We start from the raw sequence: 26,429 nt of genomic DNA, 5'->3' as shown, positions 1-26,429 counted from the left end.
CAGACATTTGTGGAAGATTTGAATGGTGGAGGGGGTGGGGTGGGGGCGAAACAGACAATTGTGGAATATTTGAGGGGGAGGGGGGTATACGTATATCGTAGGTAACGCGAACTGACATTGAAATATTGAGCAGTACTTATGATTGGAATGTTTCAGCTAGTAGTACAGGGGGTTCTTCTAAGTAGTTCATCACATTGTGAAAGTGTGTATAAGATGTTTAACCAGCAAAGATAAGCTTCCTTACCCCGAATCTAAAACTTGCTTTGTAGGTAACGTTCCTCCACATACATAGAGTTATAAATGGGAACATTTAACTTGATGTGGCCTAATAGTACGTATTATGACAGAGATAAGCGATCAACACGGCAGCAGATTGTATCACACGGTCAACTAATTGCAACACATTTCTGCCAATTTATCGCTCATCTGCGGTTATGAATTTTATCGCTTCTGATCATTCAAGCGATGGATCAGCTCTACCGCCGCTCTCAATCATCGGCACACAGCAGCGTGCGATCTGTGATGTTCGGTAAATTTCGGATGTTTCCGGAAACAAGCATGTTTTACTCACTTCATTCAATGTTCAGCGTCCCATAGTTACGTGCCGGCTTGTATTTTCACTCCATTCCAGAAACTGACATGACTGGTAACTATCGCACTGACTGGCAATATTGAAAAAGTGTACAATTGGAAATATCCAGGACTCCGTCTCATGCTGAATCTCAGGGAGATCTAATCAGTTTATCACGACAGGAACCAAAAGTAAGTCAACTTTTTTGTCTCTTTTTCTTTCGCTGCCCGGTTTTCGTCCGTTCGTGGTATCGATTGTCGTGGATGTATAAATTGTCTATTTCGTGAGAACTGCAATATACACGCAATATTTATTACATCAAATCAATACAAATCAAGTCTCACGACCAGACAATTTCTGATGAGAAAATGAAATCAGGATGACCCCCTGTGTTGATTTAGACTATTAATTTTCTTGATTATTCTCTCTCTCTCTCTCTCTCTCTCTCTCTCTCTCTCTCTGCCTTTTCCTTTCATAAAACGTTCATTTACATTATACTTATTGAATTCAACACTAAATTCGCGCACACAAAGTTCGTCAGCCGTCCTTGATGTATACAAATAATTAATTTGGACTGTATGTTAATTAATTAATTACTCTCGACTGTGTGTTAAATACTTCAGGGCTGAGTTGGTTTCGTAGCTATTCTAAGTAATATGTAGAAAAAATAAATTCGTGTGTTTTTTTCATTAATCGCCGCCCAGCCTTCTCAATACAACAGACTATATATAAAAGCTTTTTCCTGTTTTCTTCATTTTTCGATAACACGTTTACACAGAATAGATACAAGCTTATTGCCTTTTCTTTATTTCCGTCGGTGTGTACTTTGATCTTTCGTATTAATGAATTGAAAACTGATTAAAAATCCCTCACAAAGCATGTAGCAAGTAACTTTTTTTTTTATTTCCTGCAGTGCAGATTGGTCATTTCATTCATTTGATCTTTATCTTTTAAGAACGTCCAAGGGCTCTTAGGGTACACATTCCGACGAGGGAAATCCTCTGTTTTCTTAGTTCTGATGTCCACAGAGGAAATACTTCCGCCTAGAGGAAATAGTTCTTCATTCAGGAGTTCTATAATTAACTGTGCTTAATTAATGATCTCCATAAGAGAGCCGCGCGATCTATTTAACGTTATTGATTTCACGAGCACATGGAATAAATATTTCAACGAAACTATTCATTACTCAGACAGAACATATTTTACGACCGGAAACGACCTAAGCATGTTGTTTAATTCAATATCCGGATTTCATAGGGTCCGAGGCTACATGCTGCAAATATTTACTAGGTCAATTAACGATACAGATCGATATGATGTACTTAACGGGGATTGTTTGACCACCCATGCGTAAATGTTTAAGTCTGAGTGTTAGCGTAGGAATGACGTAATAATAATATTGGAATTATGCATACTTTTGAATATAAATTGATTTGTATTCTCCATTTGAAAATGGTGCGCACATTATGTTTAAATTATCTAGTGTCGGCGCATAGACGTATTGACTAATGAGCTTCACCTCGGATGGGGTATTTAACTGACTCATGAAGACAGTACAGATTGTCAAACTTATTAGAATTCCAGACATTTACTTCCAGATTCCAATTTTGTTCAATCTGTATAATATGGCTAGCACTGCATTCATTCTCAAAATGACTGGTTTTGAAAACTTTATTTAAAATCCTTCTCACAAAACTTTACATATGTCTAATTAGTGTATCTGTCCACAGATAAAGGTGATTTGTGACCGAGGTTAGCACTGCAATACACCGTTTGAAACACGTTTTTTAAATTTCCTACTTTTGCCACGTGACACTGTGTATGGCGTTCCGGCGATTATAATTTGCAGTGACCTCATAATTACTGATTTTTTCAAGATCTCTGGTGTTCGAATGAAACAAATTAGCTTCGTTATTTTGCATAACCTTTCTTTGTGTCGAAGAATACAGAAACTGACATTCAGAGTGAATGAAATAAACATCGGATGCCACGCGCCGCCGTGGCTAATCAATTTCATTCATGGGTTGTATTCGGGGGATTTTATGAATGAAAAATGGACATTCATATCAACAGAGGCGCCATCATATATAACGCCTTTCTAAAGTCCTTGCTGAATTACTACTAAATATCACGTGATACATGTATACATCCGATCATTATCAAATATCACGTTAGTAAATGTAAAAGTTGATATTCTTTTTAAGTGTTACGAACGTGGTAGTAGTCCACGTATTTCTGATTATTATGAATGTCACGTGGTTCATGACTACATGTTGATATGATCATCATTAAATATCATGTGGGAGATGTACACGTATATCTCTTTTCTTATCAAATGTCACGGGGTACTTGTAAATCTGATTATATCAAATGTCACGTGGTATATATAAATCTGATTATATTAAATGTCACGCGGTACATGTAAATTTGATTATATTAAATGACACGTGGTACATGTAAATCTGATTATCGTAAATCGTCATAATTTCCTGTAAATTATACGACTTTGATTGGTCTAGGGGCATTTTTTAAACGTTACTGATACCACACTATAAACCACGCCCTCCGAGTAACAGTACATAGCAACGACTCACAATGCATAACGACGGGTGATAGTACATGACAACGACATAGCAACGACTCACAATGTATGACGACTGGTAACATTACATAGCAACGACTGACAATGCGTGACGAAGGGTCACAGTAAAACAATTTTAACTGCGCAGACTGTTTGCGCGCACGGTTCAAAGTAAAAAAAAAAAAAAAGGTATATAGTTGTTACTATTACACCAATTAATTAATTTCATTAATAAAACATTCAGAAGAGAAAAAAATGTTTTGTAGGGTAACATGTGAAAGTATCACTCCTTGAAAAACCATTGTTGACCTCAGCGTGGCCTTGGTAAAAAACCAAGATTTTTCGTGGGATGACAATTTCACATGTTGCCCAACAAAGCATGTAATATTTTTTATATCACGGCGGTACATGTATAATTATATGATTATTACTAAACGTCATGCCATTTCCTGTATATCTGTTCTTTTTCATAAATACACATACTTTCAATTTGCCTATGGGAAGTTGAACAATTTCATATCTAAGTTAGATCGTGCATGGGTAAAAGACATAATTCAATATTTCGTGATTTTTATTACAAATTGATGAAAGATACCGTGTCTAATAAAACCTCTGGACAAAAGAGGGGAAAAATCAATTAACTTCAAATTAATGTCAAAGCAGTGTAGTTAAGAATTGCAGAGCGCCCCATCTTTGTTGTTTGTGTATAGGAGAAGAACTAGCCTTTATATGCTTTCTCAGCGATGATTAACGAGGTTCCTGCTATTCCAACACAAAGCTAATTGCCGATGAAAAATACTCTGAAGTCAAGGTGCATGTTGTTGAGAAACGATTTTAACAGCCTTCGAAATTTACAACTCTGTCTATTTCCAGACACATGGAGAAAATTACACGCTAAACCATCTGGGTGCAATTTACGCTTGTAAAATAAATTATGAACTAAGGATGGAGTTGAAACAGGCGAGGTCTTGACGAGAGAAAAATGAAACGGATTTCAAAGGAACGCTCTGTCCGTGTCGCTGCAGGAGTGCAAACTTCTTTATTAGCACGTGCGACACCTGCACCGTATTCAAGTGTATTTTGATATCAGCTCCCTGCTAAATACAAGTGTGTGGGCAAACTCATTGATGATTCTCTCACAGGCAACATAAATTTATCTCCAAACTAATATACACTGTATATTCACAATTATAAAAAAAAAACCAAAGAAAGAAAAAGATTGATGAAATTAGAATATTCATGTATGTTTGTCCGATGAGAACCTGTTCATAACCCTGGTCTGGAAGGATTTCTTATACACACGTGGTATTAATTGGTACAAAAAAAATTAAAAAGTGAATAAAACTCAAACTTTACCCGTTACTTCCTATTGAATTAACATTATATTAACCGGTAACTTACTATTATATCAACATTATATTAACCAGTAACTTATTATTATATCAACATTATATTAACCAGTAACTTATTATTATATCAACATTATATTAACCAGTAACTTACTATTATATTAACATTATATTAACCAGTAACTTATTATCATATCAACATTATATAAACCGGTAACTTACTATCATATCAACATTATATCAACCAGTAACTTACTATTATATCAACATTATATTAACCAGTAACTTACTATAATATCAACATTATATTAACCGGTAACTTACTATTATTTCAACATTATATTAACCAGTGACTTACTATTATTTCAACATTATATTAACCAGTGACTTACTATTATTTCAACATTATATTAACCAGTGACTTACTATTATATCAACATTATATTAACCGATAACTTACTATTATATCAACATTAAATTAACCAGTAACTTACTATATAATCAACATTATATTAATCGGTAACTTACTATTATATCAACATTAAATTAACCAGTAACTTACTATTATATCAACATTATATTAATCGGTGACTTACTATTATATCAACATTAAATTAACCAGTAACTTACTATTATATCAACATTATATTAACCGGTAACTTACTATTATATCAACATTATATTAACCGGTAACTTACTATTATATCAACATTATATTAATCGGTAACTTACTATTATATCAACATTCAATTAACCGGTAACTTACTATTATATCAACATTATATTAATCGGTAACTTACTATTATATCAATATTAATTTAACCAGTAACCTACTATTATATCAACATTATATTAACCGGTAACTTACTATTATATCAACATTATATTAACCGGTAACTTCCTATTATATCAACATTATATTAACCGGTAACTTACTATCATATCAACATTATATTAATCGCTAACTTACTATTATATCAACATTAAATTAACCGGTAACTTACTATTATATCAACATTATATTAACCGGTAACTTACTATTATATGAACATTATATCAATCAGTAACTTATTATTATATCAACATTAAATTAACCAGTAACTTACTTTATATCAACATTATATTAACCAGTAACTTACTATTATATCAACATTATATTAACCGGTAACTTACTATTATATCAACATTATATAAACCAGTAACTTACTATTATATCAACATTATATTAATCGGTAACTTACTATTATAACCACATTATATTAACCGGTAACTTACTATTATATCAACATTATATTAACCAGTAACTTACTATTATATCAGCATTATATTAACCGGTAACTTACTATTATATTAACATTATATTAACCGGTAACTTACTATGATGATATAATTACACTTACCGGAAACTTACTGTTATAAAGATATTATATTTACCGGTAGCTAAACTATTACATTAACATTATACTAACCTATTACTCTCTATGATAATAGCATGGTAATTTACTATTATAATAAAATAACACTTACCGGTAACTTACTATTATAATAACATAACATTTACCGGTAACTTACTATTATAATAACATAACATTTACCGGTAACTTACTATTATAATAACATAAGATGTATTGGTAACTTACTATTATTATAACATAACATTTACCGATAACTTACTACTATAATAACAACATTTACCGGTAACTTACTATTATATAAACATAACATTTACCGGTAACTTACTATTATAATAACATAACATTTACCGGTAACTTACTATTATTATAACATAGCATTTACCGATAACTTACTATTAAAATAACATAACATTTTACTTGTAACTTACTATTATAATAACATAACATTTACCGGTAACTTACTATTATTATAACATATCATTTACCGGTAACTTATCATTATAATAACATAACATGTACTGGTAACTTACTATTATAATAACATACCATTTACTGGTAACTTACTATTATTATAACATAACATTTACTGGTAACTTACTTTTATTATAACATAACATTTACCGGTAACTTACTATTATAATAACATAACATTTACTGGTAACTTACTTTTATTATAACATAACATTTACCGGTAACTTACTTTTATTATAACATAACATTTACCGGTAACTTACTATTATAATAACATAACATTTACTGGTAACTTACTATTATAATAACATAACATTTACTGGTAACTTACTATTATTATAACATAACATTTACTGGTAACTTACTATTATCATAACATAATATTAACCGGTAACTTACTATTATAATAACATAACATTTATTGGTAACTTACTATTATAATAACATAACATTTACCGGTAACTTACTTACATTATAGCATAACATTTACCGGTAACTTAGTATTATGATTTTTTTCGTAGAATATTTCACTCATATGGAGACGTCATCACTGCCGGTGAAGGGTTGCAAAACTTAGGCCTATGCTCGGCGCTTATGGCCATTGAGCAGAAAGGGATCTTTATCGTGCCACACCTGCTGTGACCTAGGTTTTGCGGTCTCATCTGAAGGACCGCCCCATGTAGTCGCCTCTTACGACAAGCAAGGGGTACTGAGGACCTATTCTAACCCGGGTCCCCACGGAATTATAGGAGTCATGAGATTTATTAGATTGATGACAGTTCGTTATCTGTACCTCTATAGGAGTTATGAGATTGATCACTGTTCGTTATCTTCACCTTTATGGGAGTTATGAGATTGATCACTGTTCGTTATCTTTACCTTGATAGGAGTTATGAGATTGATCACTGTTCGTTATCTTCACCTTGATAGGAGTTATAAGGTTGATCACTGTTCGTTATCTTCAACTTTATAGGAGTTATGAGATTGATCACTGTTCGTCATCTTCACCTTTATAGGAGTTATGAGATTGATCACTGTTCGGTATCTTTACCTTTATAGGAGTTATGAAATTGATCACTGTTTGTTATCTTCACCTTTATAGGAGTTATGAGATTGATCACTGTTCGTTATCTTCACCTTTATAGGAGTTATGAGATTGATCACTGTTCGTTATCTTCACCTTTCCTTGTTTACCGGTGTTAATCACATTCTACTTATTAATCCAGCAAACCATAGAATAGTCCCGGAGATGAATGAATGAAGAGTGAATGTTGAACTTTGACCAGTAAATTGATGAATATAGTAAAACATACAGTGAATGTTGACCGGTAAATGAATGGATTGTGAATGATATATTGAATGTCGACCGGTAAGTGAATTAGTAATGAATGATATATTGAATATTGACCGGTAAATAAACGAATAGTAAATGATCTATTGAATGTCGACCGGTAAATAAATGAATACTAAATAGTAAATGATCTATTGAATGTTGACCGGTAATTGAATGAATAGTGATCTATTCAATGTTGACCAGTAAATGAATGAATAATGAATAATCTATTGAATGTCGGCCGGTAGATGAATGAATTGGATGATATTGACTGTCAAGAAAATCCTCATAAAATGTGAGATCACTCCCCCGCCTGCCTATGGAGTGAAGCGAGTTTTTGATTTATACTATATCTATTAATTTTCTCGTCTTCACTTGTGATGCATGCATAGCTAAATAAATCTTGTTACACAGGGATGTTCGAAGCATGATCTTTATCGTGCCACACCTGCTGTGACACGAGGCCTTGGTTTTTGCGGTCTCTTCCGAAGGATTACCCCATTTAGTCGCCTTTTACGACAAGCAAGGGGAACTGAAGACCGGTTCTAACCCGGATCCCCACGGGACATTATTTTACGAAAACGTAACTGTATTAATTTATGCCCATAGTTTGTAATGGGTGTTGGAAGCATTAAGGTATATTCTCATATTTATTGTTTGATATTGCATTGTTTATTGACTGACGGCTCATTAGAATAATGTAAAACTTATAGTACGGTACCGATTTTGATGCACCAAATACGCATTTCCACAAATAATGTCTCTTCAGTGATGCTCAAGCCGAAATTTTGGAAATTCGAAATTACAATAAACTTGTAAGAGCTAAAAGGAAAACTAGAGTTCCAGAAACTGGAGCCAAATTCGTCCAAGGATAAGAGCTACATGTATACACGGGGAAGATAATCCTTAAAGGGAACGTAGGGTATAAAAAAATATTTTTTTTACATTTCAAATACTAAATATTTAGTAATTAAGTCCACTGGTTATTTCCATTTGATTGTAATCTGTTGTGTAGAAATCGGCTATTAAATATAGCTACACATCATCTGCTGGAGGCTGCCATTTTGCAAGATAAAGTTATCTCTCTTTAAGATATTTCCCACAATCCCATCTGTTTATGACGTATACCGGGCAATTGCCTCTCAGTGAAAGCATCTGATCATGTATGACTGCAAAGGATATCAATATGAGCCTGATTATAATGAAGAGGAATTATTAGCAGCTTCAAATGAAAACACTAGTGCATTGGGATAAATTGATGAAAACGACACTCTTATAATTAATTCTTAAACTTTTAATTTTGTATTCTTTATACAAGATTGTTCATTATCTTCACTTCTTCATTCTTCACTTGAACATTCCTTAGCACATATGATGGACAATGACTGGGCAATTATATCTGTATATGTTGCACAAAGTTGATTTATTCTTCAATATGGATTGAGAGTGGGATAATTTTGTCACTATTCATGTCTTCATTGAGCTGAAAATATAAAAATGAAATCAAACCATTACTTTATAACTTTAGTCATGAAAGTGCATGTACATGTACATGTATTTCACACAACAAAGAGTTTATTTTTCATAGTAGTTTTCTCTCTTTCTGATTTATTAGTACATCTGTTTACAAGAGAATCTTACAATGTGAACCTGTATACAGCACAAATCAGTTGATTATCACTACACCCCTGCAGTAATTGCCACGTAAATGTCAAGACTTGAAAGATCAACTGCATAGGGGGAATTAAAATGACCTTGGTTGTAAAACTTTGTTAATCATTTAATAGAGGAGTGCATCAAATTACCTGTTTCCTTAGATGCTGATAGTCCTGGTTGGTCAATAGGTTCTGCATATGAGTTTTCATTGGTTTCCAAAAGAAAATGGATTAGCTGAAAAATAATGACTAATTAATTATATATACTTACTTCATATATACTATACTTCATATATACTATACTTCATTTGTTTACTTGTACATTTTCAATTTCTTTAAAAACAATAGTATAATACAAAATGTGCTAGTGCTGTGATGATTTTTGAAAGTATTACATGTATCCTGCTTTTCCTCATCTTTTTGAGCTATTTTCTCTTATTTCTTAGGCTTGCTGCCATCAAATATTTTAGTTACTGCATCTTCTTTTTAATAGGTTTTGGTGTGTATCCCAATATCTTATCTTAAATAGATATTAATTTAACTTTGAATATTTAAAAAGCAGTGTTTACCCATCCCTTCATATTTAGCCTGTACAAAATGTTCACTGGATAAGGATAGATTAAATTAGAAAATTATTATATAAGTAAAAGTTTGTTGTAAATAAACTCTGGTTATACACATTAAGAATTATTAGTATTTACTGAGTAAAAAGCAAATATAACTGGTACTTACCCTGATATCCTCTTTAAAAGACTCTTTCTCAAAATGCCGTTCAAAAACAAAAGATTCATTTCCAAGGTTATGTATCCAATTATTGCACAATGTTCATAGTTTTGGGGGGAGATCAGGGATGCTAAAAGGTAGATACATGTATTCCTTTTCCTTTGACCACAGTGCAAAATTTCGCTTGAACTCCCGACATTTAGATTATAGATACTCTGTAACCCATTTAGTGCTATAGGCACAGCAGTTGTAATGAATTGTCGCATACACGTCATCAGCCGCCATGATAAGAGATTCTCCCATTCAGCTCAGTTTTCAGTGTAAATGACAGATTAAATCTTGTTATCAGCAGCAATTATTTTTTCTATGCTAGATTTTGTTGTCTGCATGGTACCAGTTTTCACATATCAAAATTTGATTTTTGACCCTACGTTCCCTTTAATTTTGAAATGAATTTCTAAATTTTATCCCAGAAAACATATTCAAGTACAGAGTATAAACAAAAAAGCTGTATATGATTGATTATAATTGTTTAACGTCCCTCTCGAGAATATTTCACTCATATGGAGACGTTACCACTGCCGGCGAAGGGCTGCACAATTTAGGCCTGTGCTCGTAGCTTATGGCCATTGAGCAGAGAGGGATCTTTATCGTGCCACACCTGCTGTAACACGGGACCTCGGTTTTTACGGTCTCATCCGAAGGACCGCCCCATTTAGCCGCCTCTTACGACAAACAAGGGGTACTGGGGACCTATTCTAACCGGGATCCCCACGGAACTGTACATAATATGAAAAGTGGATTGAAAACTAGAGAATGAACATACATGAAGAGAGTTAAATATAAAGTCTACATAGCACATATATTAGATGATAGTTTAGCTAAATCGTAAGAGTAAAACACTTTTTAGGTCACCTGAGTAAATTCGGGTTACCTACTGCAATTTGTTGTCATCCGTCGTCGTTTGTCGTGCGTTAATAATGGAATATTTTTAACTTCTTCTTGATAACTATCATTCCAATTCTTTTCAAACTTGGCATGAAGAATCTTTGGAACAGGGGGGGGGGGGGTGAATTGTAAATTTCAGGATTACACATCCATGGGGCCTTAGGGGCAGGCTAAAACTGCCCAAAATTGACCAACTTTCAAAACTCTTCTTCTCTAGAACCGCACATGTTTAAGAAAAACTAAATCCATACTGATGTAGAGCAGGAAAGGATCTACTACAATTGTAAATTCCATGATCCCCATGGTAGAGGTTCTGACCCCAGGGCGGGGCCAAACTTGGTATATATCATCTTCTTTAGTGCTATTGATACTAAATCGAAACTAAATGGTTATTTAGAAAGAGCAGGTAGTCTTTTACCAAAATTGTAAATTTGATGATCACAAGGTACGATTGTGTACATAAAAAGGCCCCCAAAAATTCTCTGATTTAAATGAGTCCTGAATCAAGCTTGATCTATGTTTTGAATAAGCTAAATATATGCCAAGTATAGTATCTCAACTTAAATAAAAGATATTTCTTATTTTATAGCATTATTACGTCATGAATAAGAGTTTTTCCCGCCTTTTTTCAAAAAGAGCTTGATAACTGTTATCTTTCATCCAGATTATTGCTTAGGAAAAGGTGTGCCCATCCGTCGAGCAAAATGAAATTAATATTTATTGTGTATTAAGAGAAGAGGAAAAATGTGTTGGAATATAAATGTGCTCGACGCGTGGGCTGTATGTTTTCTGAAAGGAAAACACCCTAAATTTATGAAAATTTTCATTGATTTTTGCATTTTTGGCAATTTTATGCTAACTTCACGCTCCTGTCATACAACACAAAGCAATTTTGGATCATATTAAACGTAGTTTGAATTTGCTTATATATTCCTTATTTGAATGCCAGAATTTTGAACTCCTACTGAAATCATATATTTTCTGGGCCAGATGACTGTAGAAACTGTCCCTACTTCACACCTGTTTGGGCCAAACTTAGTATATAGTATTTATGTGTAAGTTTGCTGATACTGTATAAAATCTAAATGTATACTTAGGAATAGCAGAAAGGGATATACAAAAAATAGAGAATTTCACAACCCAGGGGTTCGACTTTAGGATGGGTCTAAATTAGTCATTTAATGTTTTAATGTTAATACACCTATAATATTCAATATGTAAAGCCTTGCATCGGTGTATGCACTTTTGAGGGCAGTGAAGTTTGGAGAGGTTATCTTGTTTTATACTGTTGCTGAACATTAGAATTTAGTTTAGATATTCAGAACAGGAAATTCTTTCTAGATTTCATAGCCCTTGGTATTAGTGATACTTTTTTCACTAGTACTCAGATGACCAATAAGGCCTGTGGGCCTCTTGTTGAAAATTTACCCAGATGACAGAGTTATTTTCTATTATGAATTGACATCAGTTGTACCAGTTTAAACATAGAAGCATGAGACAAACTGTACGTAGGTTTTTGTACAATGGACATATCTAAATAAAATGATACCGTTCTCAATTTCGTTCAGATTACAAATTTATATTACGTAAGCACTAGTTCACCTGTCGGCGTAGGGAGACTTTTGCAAAATGTTTTTATAGTTATGAAAACAGGTGAAGATAAAGAACATTGGATGGTTAATCTCACAACTCCTACAATCGGAGACGGATGTGAAGATATATACATATTTATTATATACTTTCAATTTCATCTCTTCTTTAAAAGTTTGCGGGCAGATATCACACGATATCTGTTAATTTTCAAAATTTTTCGTGTTTTTCATTTTGTACTCAGTTAAACCAATACAGAAATTGTTCAAAATAAAAATAGTGTTAGTTTCTGAATGAATTTGAATGTATACAATAAAAAGGTCATATACGTTGTATGGGAAAAATATAACGACCTCATTTTTTTGTCGCGGACGGACGGTCTACGCGCCAAAAAAATAAAACAAGAAGCCCAAGGGCCTAGAATCGCTCTTCTGATAAATTGTACAACCCCACCATTTCTATTCTTAGCCTCTTAGTATTCTAAATCTTTAGTTAAATCCTAAGAATTCAAAAAAGTAGGTCAATGTGACCTACTTTTTGGTTTACACATTTTGAGAACCCAAGAAATATCAACTGACAAAGTTTGATGATTTTAAGCCAATTAGTATCTGAATATTGAAATATAGCTGTCAAATTCCAATCGTAGGTCATGGTGACCTACTTTTTGGTCAGCGAACTCCGAACATGCAAGACCCATCAACTGACAAAGTTTGATGACTGTAGGTCAAATAGTATCTGAAATATATAAATATAGGTGTCCAATTCCAAAAGTAGGTCAAGTTGACCTACTTTTTGGTCGAAACCCTTCGAACATGCAAGACCCATCAACTGACAAAGCTTGATGACTGTAGGTCAAATAGTATCTGAAATATATAAATATAGCCGTCAAATTCCAAAAATAGGTCAAGGTGACCTACTTTTTGGTCGACACACTCCGTAGACTCAAGATGCATCAACTGTCAAAGTTTGATGATTGTAGGTAAATTAGTGACTGAAATATATAAATATAACTGTCAAATGCCAAAAGTAGGTCACAGTGACCTACTTTTTGGTCGATACACTCCGAAGACTCAAGATGCATCAACTGACAAAGTTTGATGATTGTAGGTCAAATAGTGTCTGAAATATAGTAATTTAGCTGTCAAATACCAAAAGTAGGTCACGGTGACCTACTTTTTGGTCGACACAAACTGAAGACTGAAGACGCATCAACTGACAAAGTTTGATGATCCTAGGTTTTACAGTGCCCAAAATATGCATCTAAAATTGAAAATGTGAAATTTAAATATCTGCAAAATTCAAAAAGTAGGTCACTGTGACCTACTTTTTTTATAAATATGTTTCAAGGCCTCAAGATGCATCAACTTACAAGATTTGATGATTCTAAACCTCTCGGTATTTGAAATAACAACTTAAAATATATCTAAAAATGATAAGCCATAAAATTCAGAAAGTAGGTCACGGTGACCTATTTTTCAGTTGACGCATTTCAAGGTCCCATGATCCACCAACTGACAAGTTTTGATGATCATGGGCTTCAAAGTGTCCAAGATATGCATCAAAATTAATTTTAAAATAAATACCTGCAAAATTCAAAAAGTAGGTCACCGTGACCTACTTTTGAGACAACTTGACACAAGGTCCTAAGATGCATCAATTATCAAAATTTGATGATCCTAGTCCTTATAATGACTAAAATATCTAAGATTTAAGGAATTTAAAAAATTTATAAATTTAGGTCAACTTTGAAGTGACCTTGAGACCACGCCCTTTGCCCCAGGGTAATGCCTTGAACAATTTTTAATCTACAACATATCCTCATCCTTATGTGTAAGTTTGGTGATAATCTGCCCTGTGGTTCTTGAGAAGAAGATTTTTTAGCAACCACTACTTTTGTTTGTATTTTCCTGATTATCTCCCCTTGTTAAAGGGTCACATCCCTCTATTTAGTATGTATGAAAGCCCTTGGGCCAATGATACCCTGTAACAAATTTGAAAAAAAATTGGCCAAGGGGTTCTTGAGTTATAGCCCTTTTTCTAAAAAGTTTACGCAAACCGCACAAATGGCCATAGCATTAGCTGTTTGAGCCTTTGGCTCAGAAGAGCTAAAAAATCGGTCGTCATATTTTCCCATACAAAGTCTATAACCTACAAATATTATACACCGGAAGACATTGTATTGGCATTTCTGCATTTCATTCTTTTTTCTTTTCTTTTTACACTCACGCTTACTATACCTGGCATATCAAATCTCCATAAATGTACAGGGACATAACGTAAAATATTTTTTCACCAAGCAGAATGACACCAATGTTTAATGTTCTTGGTTTTTTGGTATCTGATGAGACTTTTTTGCACTAAAGGCATCAATGAATTGACACCTTAAATTTCCTTCTTACAACTTTATAAATTGTTTTTGAAACTTGATTATCAATAGTTAAAAATCCTATATCTTAAAATGTGAGATTATGAAAGAAAACGTCGGTATTCATGATGAAATTATCGAGGCAGAAAGCTGCAAATACAACTGAAAGGTGAAAATGTGTGGACCTTTCTATCCAATATTACTAAACCTTGCTTCAAAGTTAAAAAACGTTTACACATCAGACTATTCTGAATCCCTACACTTTCTGGTGTTGGTGTAGTGGTTTATATTTTACCGGCGATGTATGGATAGCGTTATATGAAAGAAAACAAAATCTTGATTTCAGCCCTTTCAACGAAAATAAAAAACGCCACAAAATATAGTCCTTCCCAGAAACTGCATATGGTGTGCTATACTGATACTCTGAATTCCATTCCTCTATTTTTTTTTTTTTATTTTTTAATGATGCAGTGATGCAGTCAGGAATATAGAATCGATAAATGATGATTAAATCAAAATTCTGATAGACACAGTAAAATTCATCAGACCTACGCACTGTTATGCGCATGCCCCGGATGCAAAGATCTTTATAAAAATAAAAATGAATAGATAAAAACAAACAAACAAAAAACATTGCGATAGTCAATATTCATCCTCCAAAGTATAGATGTAATGGGCGAGTACGAAAAAAAAATCCCAAGAAGTAGTTCACGTATTGCAGAGTACATCTGATCAGGCTAGCTTTAAAGAAATCATTCTCCGCCTGCAATAAGAATCACTGTTGTTTACATTCGGAACTGATCTGTCTTTTCTACTCATCACCATATGTTTAGTAAGTGGTTATTCTGGTCCGGAACAGGTGCTTATCTGGTTTGTTAGCTGTTATTACTGGAAGTACATAGGTTGCGCGATACCGGTTCTAAAGGTTAGTCTTCACTTTAGCGAGTCAATAAGCCTCATTTCATCTAATAGCCAATATAAATACGCAAGGAAGTGCCTCACATTCGTTTTCAATAAATAGTTTAATCATTATTTCTCATAAAATTCCATTAATCAGTAGCTCTGTGGTTGAAGATTGTGCTCAGTCGGATTTTAAGGAACCTAGTTCCTTTCTTAAATGGATATTTCATTGAAACTTTTATATGTAATACAGTGGTTTTGATGAGCTAAATTTATTTTCTTAAAAATAAAAGCTTGACGGGCAAATCTATAGGAAAGGTGTTTAACTTTGATAAACATATGTCATAGAAAATGTCGAAGTAAGGTGTTTTGAGCTATCTTGATAAGGTATACTTCAGTAGGGATTTTAATCATATTCAACGTCACTTAACTATTTTTCATTTGATTAGAAGGATCCTCCTTTAAAAAAAATCGAACGAAACTTTTAGCATGAATGATTGTAAAAGAAACATTATACGCCTTAACGTATTAAGAAATCAAACGAGAATAGCTGTGTTTGGTAAACGTAATACGCACCAAGTACACACCATTCATATCAAAATATACTATTTATCATGTTATTAAAAAATGTAACTCAATGAACAAAACCAGTGTAATTTGAGTATGTGTTCTGTTACAATGTCAAAAACTGTTACCCCTAGCTTCACAAAGTCCATTGTTGGTACTCTTTATGTACAGTGATATATCAAACATCACGTCAATTGATACATTAAATTTTTGGAAATGCCGACATTTCGCGATTTTAATTTTACGTCAAAATATGATTACGTTGAAGAGAATTCCTACACATGAATGCGAGTTAGGGTTATAACAACGCTTTACAGTGATACAATGAAATATGTACATCTCCAATGGTTTCCCTTCGATATTGTTACCGATTCACAATGCTAGCCGTTTCCCCAGGAATGTGAACGATGTGCGTATGGATCTTGATAAATATAGTTCGACCTTTTTCACGGCTGGAAATTATCTGACAGAAACGAAAATAGAACGTAATTATAAGAAATAAATTTCAATTTCGAAAATACACGAGGGTATGATTACTTCAATGCTTAACGCAGGCACACTTTACACGAAGCGGTAATACATTTCATGAAGCATGCAAGCGGAAAGCGGCGATATTCAAACTGGAATGTATATTTCAAAAATATGAAATTTATTTCTTAAAAGTACATGTACATCATTTGCTGAGCGTTTGTTACATTAGTGTCAATTTCTATAGAAACCTGTTTCTGTCTGATTCCGTGATGGCACTGTCGATAATCGTGCCACTAATCAGCTGTAATAATATTTGTTCATGCTTGACTGATGAACATGCAGCTACACTTCGCCACAGCCCTCCCACACTTTAATGAAAGCTGTTATTTTGAATGCGTGCTGCAAAATCCAGATTGATTTTTAGCTGACGTGTGGGTGCTCTTCGCGTGACTCTTGATGTCCTCATATCGAATAGAAAATTAATATTTTAACACTATATATACAGCCTTTTGTTGAATATTAGAAATCGCCCCCTCACAATGTAGAGAAGACTTTAATAATACAATTCACACTGCATTGCTATACACATTTTGTCGTTATATTGCCCAGAGATGTACCCCCATCCCATTAATAATAGAATCCACGGACCCATTACCTTCGCTGACACGGTGCCAATTACATGCAACTGGACGCAATAACGTAACAGCGAGGACGTTCATGATAGATCGCTGCTTGTGAGAATGTGATTGGACATCATGGGGCGTGAGGTGCTCAGTATAGTACACAAATTGGATCTGACGAAAATATATTTTTGTTAATGAAAAATGCTGTCCTTGCACTTTGTCATTTTTATGGGGGTTTTTTTCTGCGTTAGTTTTGATTGAACAAGAACGAATATCTAATAGAAATTCAAAAGATTGCCGCACTGACTTGTTGTATTCACTGAAAGATGTAGTCTGTAATACTACAAATGTTTAACTCTTAATAGTCCACTGTCCAACACTGTCGATGATATTTTCTTTAAATTGGTCTATGAAAAGGCGAAAATAATAAATAGCGATCAACCTCATAACCCCAATAAGGAATACAAAATTAAATGTTGGACAAGCACGATCCTCGAGATATACCAGATGTGGGATCAGTTGCCTAGGAGAAGTAAGCATCCCCTGTCTACCGGTCACACCCACCGTGAACCATATATATTGATCAGGTTAACGGAGTAATCCGTAGTCAAAACATTGTGAAAAGAACAGTGTAACAATAGGTGTGAAACAAGTCAGGCAGCACTCTATCTGAGAAGAGAATAGAAAAAATGGTATGCCTCGTAGCCTGTGATGTCATTGCAGGGGGTGAATTTGTGGCTGCCCATATGCATTAATCCTGGCCATTCTGAACTTTGAACTGTGATTGATGAACTATGCATGATATATACCCAGTACCCGATGAACTGGTGGGATACGGGGTTTAGTCACAAGAGTTATGGAACGTTACGGTGGTATCTGCTTGTGTCATGGCCGCCGTTAGAATATAGGTAGTAACTGCTCCTTCGCCAGACGTTCGGGTGCTAGAAGTGAGAATCACGGGTCTTTCGGATTTGGCCTTAAAAACTGAGGTCCCGTGTCGCGGCAGGCGTTGGCACGGCAAAGAACCCCCACTGCTACGACCCTGAACGTCGTGCGCAGGTCTAAATTTGTAGTACCTCACATACAGTTGATTGAAATTTTGTTCTCAAGCACGTAATACAAGCAAATGACTGATTTTACACTTAATTACACAAGTTTGACTCTGGCACACGGTCCTACATCAAGGTTAATTTGTCACATGTGAACCGGACCACGATCCAGGGCATAGTGTTTCATGGAGACATTGTTTATGTGAAACAATTTTTTGGGGACGGGGTAACAGCGAAAAAAAAAAAGAAGCTGATTCCACGCGAACAGAATGTGCTTTATGTAATGCCGTCCATAACATTGAAAACGATTTTCCACTGGCTGTCAGATGATATCCAAAATTTGTTATGGTGTGCCCGGTAAGTAAATCCGACCTACCGCGACCCTTGTCAATTTTTATTTGTGTTTGCCTGATGTTGTATCGTTTTGTTGAACGTATAATCCCAGCATTTCACAATAAGCTCGCTCACCAGATGTACAAACATGTGAATCGGATTTTCATCGACTGGATATCTTGTTTGATGTATATGAAAATTATAATCTTTGACGGAGGAAAATATTAATTCAAAGGTAAATAAAAATGGGAAGATTTTGTCGAATTTGCGATACTACATAATGAAAGAATAAAAAAAAGTCGAAAGCTTTCATTGATTTCAAGATAACTTATATGAGCATGGCGGGGCTGGAATATTTACGCATGTCAGAAAAGTTCTTTGTTGTTTATAAACATGTTTTTTGTAATGGCCAGAGAGCGCCGCTCCTTGTAGATTTATATACACATAATTGGTCTAGTATAAACGAGCCGTGTTTACGTTTACCTCACAATTAACTGTAGCAGTATGTGTAGAAAAATGAGAGACGGCTTTAATTCAATAAATGATTTTTTTGGAGGGAGCGTCGCGTAGCAACATTGTCTGACCATTTATTATGTAATGTGTATATTCTGAAAATTGCAGAGTAGGAAACTGAATATGCATCGACACCTGTTGGCACCCTTTCTCGTTATCTTTTCACTTCCGGTTTACACAGCAAATATCCTTGTGGAGACGACCTCTGGATTTGTCCGTGGCTTCGCTCAAACTGTGGAAGGGAATACAATCTATACGTACCTAGGCATCCCGTTTGCTCAACCTCCCGTTGCTCATCTCAGATTCCGCCGTCCGCTGCCAATCGAAAAGTGGACCGACGTTTATAATGCAAATACCCTCGGAAACTCTTGCTTTCAAATGCCCTTTGAGACTTTTCAAGACAAGGTGGGGAAAAAGTCCGAGGATATGTGGAATCCGAATACAAATATGAGTGAGGATTGTTTACATTTAAATATCTGGGTACCGGAAGTGGCTGGTGATACGAAACTAACAACGATGGTTTGGATATACGGAGGCGGTTTTGTGACCGGCTCATCCACACTGGATTTATACGACGGAGCGCTGTTCGCAAGTTCACAGCAAGTTATAGTGATATCAGTTAACTACAGATTAGGTCCACTTGGATTTCTATATTTAGACACCGAATATTCTCCCGGAAATATGGGGCTGTTGGACCAACAATTAGCACTTAATTGGATTCATTCTAACATTCAACACTTCGGTGGTTCACTAGACGATGTAACGTTGTTTGGAGAAAGCGCCGGGGCTGCTAGTGTCGCCTACCATATGATGGCAAACAATTCGCGGGATCTTTTCAGCAACGCCATTTTACAGAGTGCTTCCGCTCTTGCGCCTTGGGCATATACTAAACCGGAAGTGGCTTTAGAATATGCCGAGGCGTTAGCAAATGTTTTTAAATGTGGATCTGCTGAAAAAAGCTCAGTTATTGAATGTTTAAAAACAAAGGATGCGCGTGAATTATCTACACAAATGTGGAATTTACCAATAACTGCAGTGTCATTTAATTTCGTCCCAACTATAGACAACTACTTTATTCACAAATCGCCCTCTGAATTCTTCAGTTCAGGCAGTTTACCCGCGAAAAACGTATTACTAGGGGTAAACAGAAACGAGGCTATGTATTTCCTGTTTTATAGTTTATATGTGGAAATGAACTGGCCGAATAAAACACTGATGCGACCCGATTATTTAAAAAATGTTCCAATGACTCTGTCTCCTAATGGATTACACAAACTAAACGCAGTAGAAGACAGACTCATAATAGACGCCATTTTACACCGATACGAGAGCCACCTACTTCCGGGTGATGAGAAGGACTATATGAAACTTCTAGATGATATAAGTGAGTAACAGGTATACTCGTCTTTCCTTCCTCGCTTTGTGTGATTTGTTTAATGTATCCTTTCTGTATTTCAATCACCAGTATATTAGAAATATCATGATAAGATTATCTGATAAGAAATACTGACAAATGAACTGATAACAATTTTGTCTGTAATATACTGACGAACACACATACTTATACGGGCACGGATCCAGGATTTTCTTCCAGGTGAGCAGATTCCATCTCATGCATTTTCTAGGAGTCAAATCGAAACTAGGGATTGGCGCTTAAAATTTTCTAGGAGTCAAATCGAAACTATGGATTGACAATTAGTATTTTATAATTAGAGCTCAGGGAGTGACGGATTTGTAATTTTGTACCACCTGCCACACCCACTCCGGTAAATGGGCTCCTGACATTTAAATTTGACAGAAAACATTGGGGTTGGATCTGAAAACAAATAACAGGTAATCCACGCAAGCTCGTACAATGTAATCTGAGGTGACCAATGATATGTGACTTTGCGAAATATAAATAGGACTGTTGTTAAGATTACGATTTTTTTTCTTTCTTTTTAAGGGGTGTTTTTGTGGGGTGCTTTTTTTTTGGGGGGGGGGGGGGTTCCGTCGAAATTATTTAGCTTGAATTTTCTTTGTTAGAATAAATCTGCATTCAGTATATACATACAAATATACCTATATACCAAGAATAATGAATGAAAGTTCGAAAGTATTTCCAATGGGGTCCTGTGATACACGGGTGTTGGCGCTACGGGGTCATTAGGTGAATGGAAACCAAAGTACGCGGATCAAACCCACGTGTCTGAGCGGGCGACCACATACCCTCTCACATGTACACTACATAAAAATTATGTTAACATTATTTAATGATGTTCAATTATTGCAATTGTGTTTGCGTCAATAAATATTTGTATTTGTATACATGTAACCACTGCCGATCACGGGGATCGAACTCGGGTCGTAGCGGTGAGAAGCGAGAGCGCTATCAGGGCACCTGCTCTAATCTCTACACCTCTCTCCACTCGCTATCAATTTTCATCACGACATTCAGTAATTCATATGTAAGCTGTTGTGCTTACAAAAACGCTAATTTTCATATTTCCAATACAGTTTTCAATTTCAGGTGGAGATTTTGCATTCAAGTGTCCTGTGATCAATTTCGCACAGAAATACGCACAATCCAATGGAAACACCAAGAGGGTTTACTTCTACGAGTTCAGCCACCGTCCGTCCGTCAGTGCATGGCCTGAGTGGTCAGGCACTCTGCACGGGGACGAAATTGAGTTTTTATTCGGACTTCCACTTCGACAGGGAAGCACATACACCGCCAACGAAAGGTCACTTAGTCGGGATATGATGCAGTATTGGGCCAGATTTGCACGAACAGGGTATGAAATACAGCACTGGGTATATGACATGTCAATACATTAAAGTGTTTTTACAGTGATTTGTCAGACATAGGTTGGGTTGTTTAAGAAATAATGGTTGCTATCGTATTGCTGACGCGGTTTGCTTCGTGACAGGTAGGTTGTGAGTTCGAGTCTAACTCGTGACGTGGTCACCTTAAACCCAAGCTCCTTTTAAGCATCCGGAAGCGAGTGTGATGGGTCTTTCGGATCTCACCTTAATTCGGCATCCGGAAGTGAGTGTGATGGGTCTTTCGGATCTCACCTTAATTCGGCATCCGGAAGTGAGTATGATGGGTCTTTCGGATCTCACCTTAATTCGGCATCCGGACGTGAGTCTGACAGATCTTTCGGATCTCAAATTAATTCAACATCCGGGAGTGAATGTGATTGTTCTATCGGATCGGTCCGATCTCACTTTAAACACACGGATATCATGTCGGATAGGTGTGTTCCGTTAACAAAATCTCTGTTACGGACCTGAGCGCCAAACATAGAAATTGAGAACTTCACCTACAACTGGTGACGTCTCAATACTTGTGCAAAATTCTCAGATAGGCGTAAAACAAACCAATAATAAGCATTTCTGTCGGACCTCTTGGGGTCTAATGCTATTTCCCGTCAACTGGAACTGCGGCGACAAAAAAAGCTGTGCACCCTAGAACATCGATGTGCAATAAACTACCATATAAGCAGAATTGTTTGCAAGTATTTATTTTTGGCATAATAAACGAATCGCTAAAATTAAACATCGCTAACAATTTATTCCATATCTGTGGTACATATTGTAATAGTTATATTTCCCGGAATTGTAAAATCGCTAAAATTAGCTCTCGCTAAAATATATGTACCCATCTTTATGGAGACATCGGTAATAGTATTTCACTTAATTAAAATTCTACTTGTACGCTGTATTAGTATTATTCCGCTAAATTGTAGTGATGAAGACTTACATTTTGTTGTTGTTTGTTTTGTTTTGTATTTCGCTGTGTATCGATTACATCGCCTTTTAATGTCGCCTGTCGCCAAACAGGGACTTATTCCGGTAATTAGCAGAATCTTAAAACGCACATTGCAAAATTTCCTATCAAACTTTAAGGTGGCCCTTTACACCAAACCTTATTTAATGACTCGTCAGATCCCCTCATAAGAGGTACACATATGATTTCACCATTGGCAGAGTGATACAGACTCTCAATTATTTTATATGATTTTTGTGTTTTGTCCGTAATGATCAAAAATGTTTTGTTTGCAAACTAACAGATTCATCATTATGAAATGTGAAATTTATTTGATGTATCGTATAAATATCTTATAAAACCTGCCAAGCAGACTCATGTAGGGGATGCTTACTCCTCCTAGACACCTGATTCCACCTCTGGTGTGTCCGGGGTCCGTGTTTCCCAGCTCTCTATTTTGTATTGCTTAAACAATGTAGGAGTTCACGGTTCGTTATTTTCAGCTTTTATTAAGACGCAATGTTTTCAAAACTGAAGGTTATAGAAGTTGTTTTTTTTTTTTAATTTACGACTAACGCCTATTTAGATCTTTTATGCATGTTTTATTAGATATTCACATCATACATCACATCACAGAGCAAGCAGACTCAAACATCCTTCATTTGCAAATAAAACACCCTTTTTATCATTAAAAAAACTGCACAAAACTTTGATAACAAAATAATTGAGATCTTCCGATGGTGAAATCATACTTTATATTAAGTGTTATAACGAGCCATTAAATAAAATCGTGGTGTACTGAGTCACCTCTGCTGTGAATGATGAATAAAATACTGACAGCGATACCGGTGTGTGAATGATGAATAAAATACTGACAGTAATACCGGTGTGTGAATGATGAATAAAATGCTGACAGTAATACCAGTGTGTGGAAGATCGATAAAATACTGACAGTAATACCGGTGTGTGAATGATGAATAAAATACTGACAGTAATACCGGTGTGTGAATGATGAATAAAATACTGACAGTAATACCGGTGTGTGAATGATGAATAAAATACTGACAGCGGTACCGGTGTGTGAATGATTACTGACATTGATACCGGTGTGTGGAAGATTGATAAAATACTGACAGCGGTACTGGTGTGTGAATGATCAATAAAATACTGACAGTGGTACCGGTGTGTGAATGATTACTGACATTGATACCGGTGTGTGGAAGATTGATAAAATACTGACAGCGGTACCGGTGTGTGAATGATTACTGACATTGATACCGGTGTGTGGAAGATTGATAAAATACTGACAGCGGTACCGGTGTGTGAATGATTACTGACATTGATACCGGTATCTGGAAGATCGATAAAATACTGACAGTGGTACAATGTACAGGTATGTGGAAGATTGATAAAATACTGACAGTGGTACCGGTATGAAATAAAATGGTACTTTACCAGTAATTGGGGAAACAGTTTTTCGGCACGGTTTGCGATGTGTAATAATGCAGATCCCTCATTTATACTTACTAAAAACCTGGGTATTGTTTTTTAAAATAAGATTTAGAGAAGAATTTTCAAATAATATATACCTAATATTATGATTTGAAATTTTAAGAAATATTAATTCGATTATGATTTTTTTAGTACGCCGTCGAGTGACTGGCCACCATATTCGTTTGAGAACGAGGAGTACCGGAAGTTACAAACGGCAGTCGGTCCATACGAGAGTGTGTACGATAGGGGTCTGAAACATAGTTATTGCCAATTCTGGAACGAATACATTCCAAAACTTCAGAACTACCTCAGAAAAAGTATGTATGATGAAGTAATTTACACGCATTGCTTCTTCCTGAAAATTAATTTTTGAATTAATAGAATGTATGGGCTTCAGGCTGATATGGGTCCACTCGGGCTGATATGACATACAATATGGATTTTAGCATGTAATATTCTGTTTATCATATACTGCACGTTTTTACACTTATTGATAAATATTGTATACATACAGTATAGTGGGGGGGGGGGGGGGTTAATCTGATATAGGGTTCTTCGTACTTAGATATTTTATTGAACATAGATGTTAATGGCAAACTAAAAGCTCAATTTTATGACAAACGGGATGACTTCTGCTTCTTCATTGTCAGCTCCACATATTTATAGAGCAATATTCCATCATCACCTGTATATGGTTTTTATGCCTCTCATCTGATTCGATATGCGAGAGCTTCCTCTGCGTATGATCAGGGTTTTATTTTTAATCGAGAAAGACAATTGACAAACAAGTTGATGTTATATGAGTTCCAACAGTCTCGTTTAAAGCCAGCATTTCGCAAAGTATATGGTCGTTATAACGATTTAATTTACCAATATATCCTGTCATTAGGTCAAATGCTGTAGGATGTGTTTCATTCCAATGTTAGATCGTTCTTTACATACTGAATTTGATTACGGATTACTCCGTTTACCTCATCCAGATATAGGGCTTAGGGTGGGTGTGACCGGTGTACAGGGGAAGCATACTCTTCCTAGATCTAACCTCTAGTATACCCAGTGGTCGGTATTTACCCAGTTCTTACTTTTGTATTCCTTATACACTGTTCGTTATTTTCACCTTTTCATGTAATGATAAGAAACAGCCTCAAATTGTAGCAGTAAGAGAGAAAGTTACAATAAGGGAACAACATAACAGCCCGACTTATCCAAACTTCATGTTTCATTTCCGATGCAAAAAATCAGTACAATCTACGATCTGATTCTGATTTGTGTGCGCCATCGCACAAATGGACAGCTTTTCAAAACTCTGCTATCAATTTATGGAATGCTTTATCTGTTCACCATCACTAAATGCTTTTAAGCAATAAGATAAAAACATGTAATACAATGTCGAAATGATTTGTAATTATGTTCGATTGTATGATTGATGTTTTTAGCTCACCTGAGCCAAAGGCTCAAGTGAGCTTTTCTGATCAAAATTTGTCCGTTGTCTGTCGTCGGCGTCGTAAACCTTTCACATTTTCGACTTCTTCTCAAGAACCGCTGGGCCAATTTCAACCAAAACTTGCCACAAAGCATTCTAGGATGAAGGGCTTTCAAGTTTGTTCAAATGAAGGGCCATGTCCCTTTCAAAGGGGAGATAATCACAAAAATGCAAAAATAGGGTGGGATCATTTTAAAATCTTCTTCTCAAGAACCACTGGGCCTGAAAAGCTGAAATTTACATG

At 35.3% G+C, this 26,429-nt stretch overlaps 1 protein-coding gene and 1 long non-coding RNA gene across 4 annotated transcripts in view; one reads left to right on the top strand and one right to left on the bottom strand.

The window, feature by feature from the left end:
• The first annotated feature begins 555 nt into the window (after nucleotides 1–555).
• The window catches only part of LOC125661061 (acetylcholinesterase-like), a 30,464-nt gene continuing 4,590 nt past the window's right edge, over nucleotides 556–26,429 (top strand). Inside the window, exons 1-4 of one of the 3 annotated variants that reach the window (XM_048892945.2) lie at nucleotides 556–762; nucleotides 19,566–20,841; nucleotides 21,967–22,231; nucleotides 24,853–25,019. In XM_048892945.2, coding sequence (XP_048748902.2) covers nucleotides 19,581–20,841; nucleotides 21,967–22,231; nucleotides 24,853–25,019 — 1,693 coding nt within the window. In that variant the 5' untranslated portion in view covers nucleotides 556–762; nucleotides 19,566–19,580. Of the gene's footprint in view, nucleotides 763–19,014; nucleotides 19,180–19,454; nucleotides 20,842–21,966; nucleotides 22,232–24,852; nucleotides 25,020–26,429 lie in introns of those variants that run through there. The other 2 variants (XM_048892944.2, XM_056146801.1) reach the window with 2 other exon arrangements.
• Nucleotides 9,000–10,537, bottom strand: LOC125661129 (uncharacterized). The gene is made up of 3 exons (XR_007364680.2): nucleotides 10,108–10,537; nucleotides 9,526–9,610; nucleotides 9,000–9,203 (listed from the first exon to the last, which is right to left on the bottom strand). It is a non-coding gene; the product is annotated as an uncharacterized LOC125661129 (long non-coding RNA).

Source organism: Ostrea edulis, chromosome 8 (genome assembly GCF_947568905.1).
Source record: "Ostrea edulis chromosome 8, xbOstEdul1.1, whole genome shotgun sequence".
NCBI classification, from domain to species: Eukaryota; Metazoa; Mollusca; class Bivalvia; order Ostreida; family Ostreidae; genus Ostrea; species Ostrea edulis.
This window is presented reverse-complemented; position numbering and strand designations above follow the sequence as displayed.